At 64.8% G+C, this 2,568-nt stretch overlaps 2 protein-coding genes across 2 annotated transcripts; one reads left to right on the top strand and one right to left on the bottom strand.

Annotated features, from left to right (window-relative positions):
* Positions 1-27: 27 nt before the first annotated feature.
* Positions 28-1,840, bottom strand: ACA1_212710 (uncharacterized protein; the record flags this gene model as incomplete). Its single annotated transcript, XM_004336990.1, has 4 exons — positions 28-109; positions 145-476; positions 552-1,477; positions 1,576-1,840. Coding segments are annotated over 4 exons (1,605 nt in total), but the record flags the coding sequence as incomplete, so codon positions are not given.
* Positions 1,841-2,310: 470 nt separating this feature from the next.
* On the top strand, positions 2,311-2,568 carry ACA1_212700 (uncharacterized protein; the record flags this gene model as incomplete). Its single annotated transcript, XM_004336989.1, has 1 exon — positions 2,311-2,568. A coding segment is annotated over one exon (258 nt), but the record flags the coding sequence as incomplete, so codon positions are not given.

Here is a 2,568-nt window from a genome sequence, read left to right as displayed (position 1 = left end):
TGGTGGAGGCCCTGCGCGTACATCGTCTTCAGCAAAGCGGCGTACTCGTCGGTCGACACGGTCGGCGGCGAGGCGAAGGTCGCTGGCGATGGCGTCGACGGCGTCGACTCTGGGGAAGACGACGATTGCGGCAGGTCCACGCACGGGCTCGGATGGCAGTCGCGCAGGAGCACCTCGAGCTCCTCGCTCACCTGGCGCGTCGCCTCCTCGCTCTCGCTGTCGTGCTCGACGTAGCGCCAGTACTCGAGCACGGTGAGGCTCCACGAGTAGTCGCCCTGCTCGTCGTAGTAGAGCTGGGTGCGGGCCAGGGAGTGGAGGAGCTGGCCGTCGCGGGTGACCAGCGGGCAGGTGGTCAGGAACACGGGGCTGAGGCAGGCAGGCTGGCGCTTGCCGATCCAGTCCCGGAACCAGACCGCCATCACCTGCATCGCCGACGGCGGGTAGAACCACGCCGTGTTGAGCTCGTGTAGCTCTCCCTGTGCGCACACATTAGATTCCGCCTGTGTGTGTCGTGAGTGTGTGTCGTGTGTGTCGTGTGTGTGCGGTGGTACCCAGGTGTATCGCATGAGCTGACGGAACTGGTCGTTGGCGGCGACGGTGAGCGGTCGCTTGGAGCCGAAGAACTGGAAGAGGCTGGGGTCGGGGAACTGGTGCTTGGGCAACCGCGCATCGCTGGCCATGCGCTCGATGAGCCACGGCCGGTCGAAGCTGCTGCTCAGCTGGTTGTTGGGCAGCACGGCCAGCACGCGCGGGTGGTGGCGGTCGAACGAGTGCATCGGCACCGTAGGCGGCAGCGGAGGCGACGGCAGGTACAGAAGAGAAGGAGAAGGAGAAGGAGAAGAAAGCGAAGACGACGATGAAGAGGAAAAGAACGAAGACGACGAAGAAAGCGAAGAGAACGGAGACGACGAATAGCCCGGTGGTGGTGGTGCCATGGAGGGCTGTGACATGGACCACATGCGCGTAAGGAGCCCCTGGCTCGAGGGGAAAGGCGACGGCAGCGGCGACGGGAGCGACGGCGACCCCACCGACACGAACGGCGCCGAGTTGAAGAGGTCGGCCAGCTCCTGCCAGCTGGCGCTCAGGCGCCTGGCCGGCCCTATTCCTCCGTCGGAGCCGTAGTAGGCCGTCATGGCCGCCGAGGCGCCTTCGAACTGCGATTGGCGGTATTGGTGGAGGAGCTGATGCGGCGACGGTTGGTTGTGGTTGTGGTGGTGGTGGTGGTGGTGGAGCGCGTCGATGCGGTGGTCGGTAGTGGTCTGGCGCTTGGTGAGGTCGGCCACCTGCGCGCTGAGAGTGGTGTAGGCCGAGCGCATCTCGCGCAGCTCGTGCAGAATGGCCCGCATCACGTCCGGTTCGGCCGGCTGCCCTCCACCACCACCGCCGGGCGCCGTGGTCGCAACCTGCTGCGAGCTCTGCGGCAGCGGCGGCGACGACGACTGCTGGCCAGACCCCTGCGGCGCTCCATCCCACAACCCTGTCCACGTGCCACATGCGTGCGTGTGCGGTCGTGCGTGTGTGTGCGGCGTGTGTCAGAGCAAAGCCAGATATACAACAGCGGCGAGCCGGGCGCACCGGTTGGGTCATCCGCTGGCGAGGCCCAGGCCTGTTGTGGAAGTGGCGGGGCCGCCGCTGCCGGCTGGGGTACGGCGAAGGGCACAGGAGGCGGGACTAGGAGGGACCCAGGCTCGGCCCGGGCTCGCTTGGGTGCCGGATAGAGCACCGTGGGTGGAGTGGGGGTGGCGAGGGCTGTTGGGGCGGTGGTGGACCTGCGCTTGCGGCAGGCGCCGGGCGGTCGGCCCCGCTTGCGCGGCGCGTCGGTCGGGTCGCAGCAGTTCATGGCCAGGCCAGGTCCGGCCTCGACGCAGCGCCGACACGGTCGTTGGCGGTCGCACGACAGGTGGCGGCTCTGGCACTGTGCACAGGGCCGCCCCACCGTACTCGTACTCGCACTCGTCGTTGCCGTTGCCGTTGTCGTTGTGGTCGGGGAGGTATTGCCCTGCTGGTCCATCTTCTTTTCTTCTCCAAGACGCTCTATCTAAATTGATCTCAACATGAATGCATGAAGATGCCGAGAAAACATCGTGGTGTTGGCAAACACGCGAGAAAAGGCGCGATTGGCCGCCGCGGGGGGGAATGCACGGAATGCTCCGACAAACGGCCAGCGACAGCACTTCACAGGCTACCTATGTAGCCAAGAATGATCGGAATGCCATTTGGTGGACTCCAGACCGGAAAGTCATGGGGAGAAGGGCTGCTTTTTTCGCCTCAGGTGTTGGCTCGCCCCAAAAGGCTCAAACGTTTCACACCATGAAGGAGGAGGAGGAGAGGAAGCTTGAATCACCTGCTGTCGAGGTCGTAGGGTTGCCTGTGGGTCACGATAGCCACAATGTTCTGCTCGACCATGCCCAGCAGCTAATGATGGTGCCACTAGCCTCCCTCCAGGCAGATTTCCTTGAGGAGGTTGGTGGCTTCCTCCATCAGAGAGCTGTGCGGCGATACAGCACTCCTGGCCCATGGCGCATCTCCGTGCCCATTTCTCCGTTCTTGGGCGCGGGGCCTACATTT

This window comes from Acanthamoeba castellanii (genome assembly GCF_000313135.1).
Source record: "Acanthamoeba castellanii str. Neff unplaced genomic scaffold scf7180000084758, whole genome shotgun sequence".
Lineage (NCBI taxonomy): Eukaryota > Discosea > Longamoebia > Acanthamoebidae > Acanthamoeba > Acanthamoeba castellanii.
The sequence above is the reverse complement of the archived record's forward strand: the minus strand, read 5'-3'. Positions and strand labels throughout refer to the sequence as shown.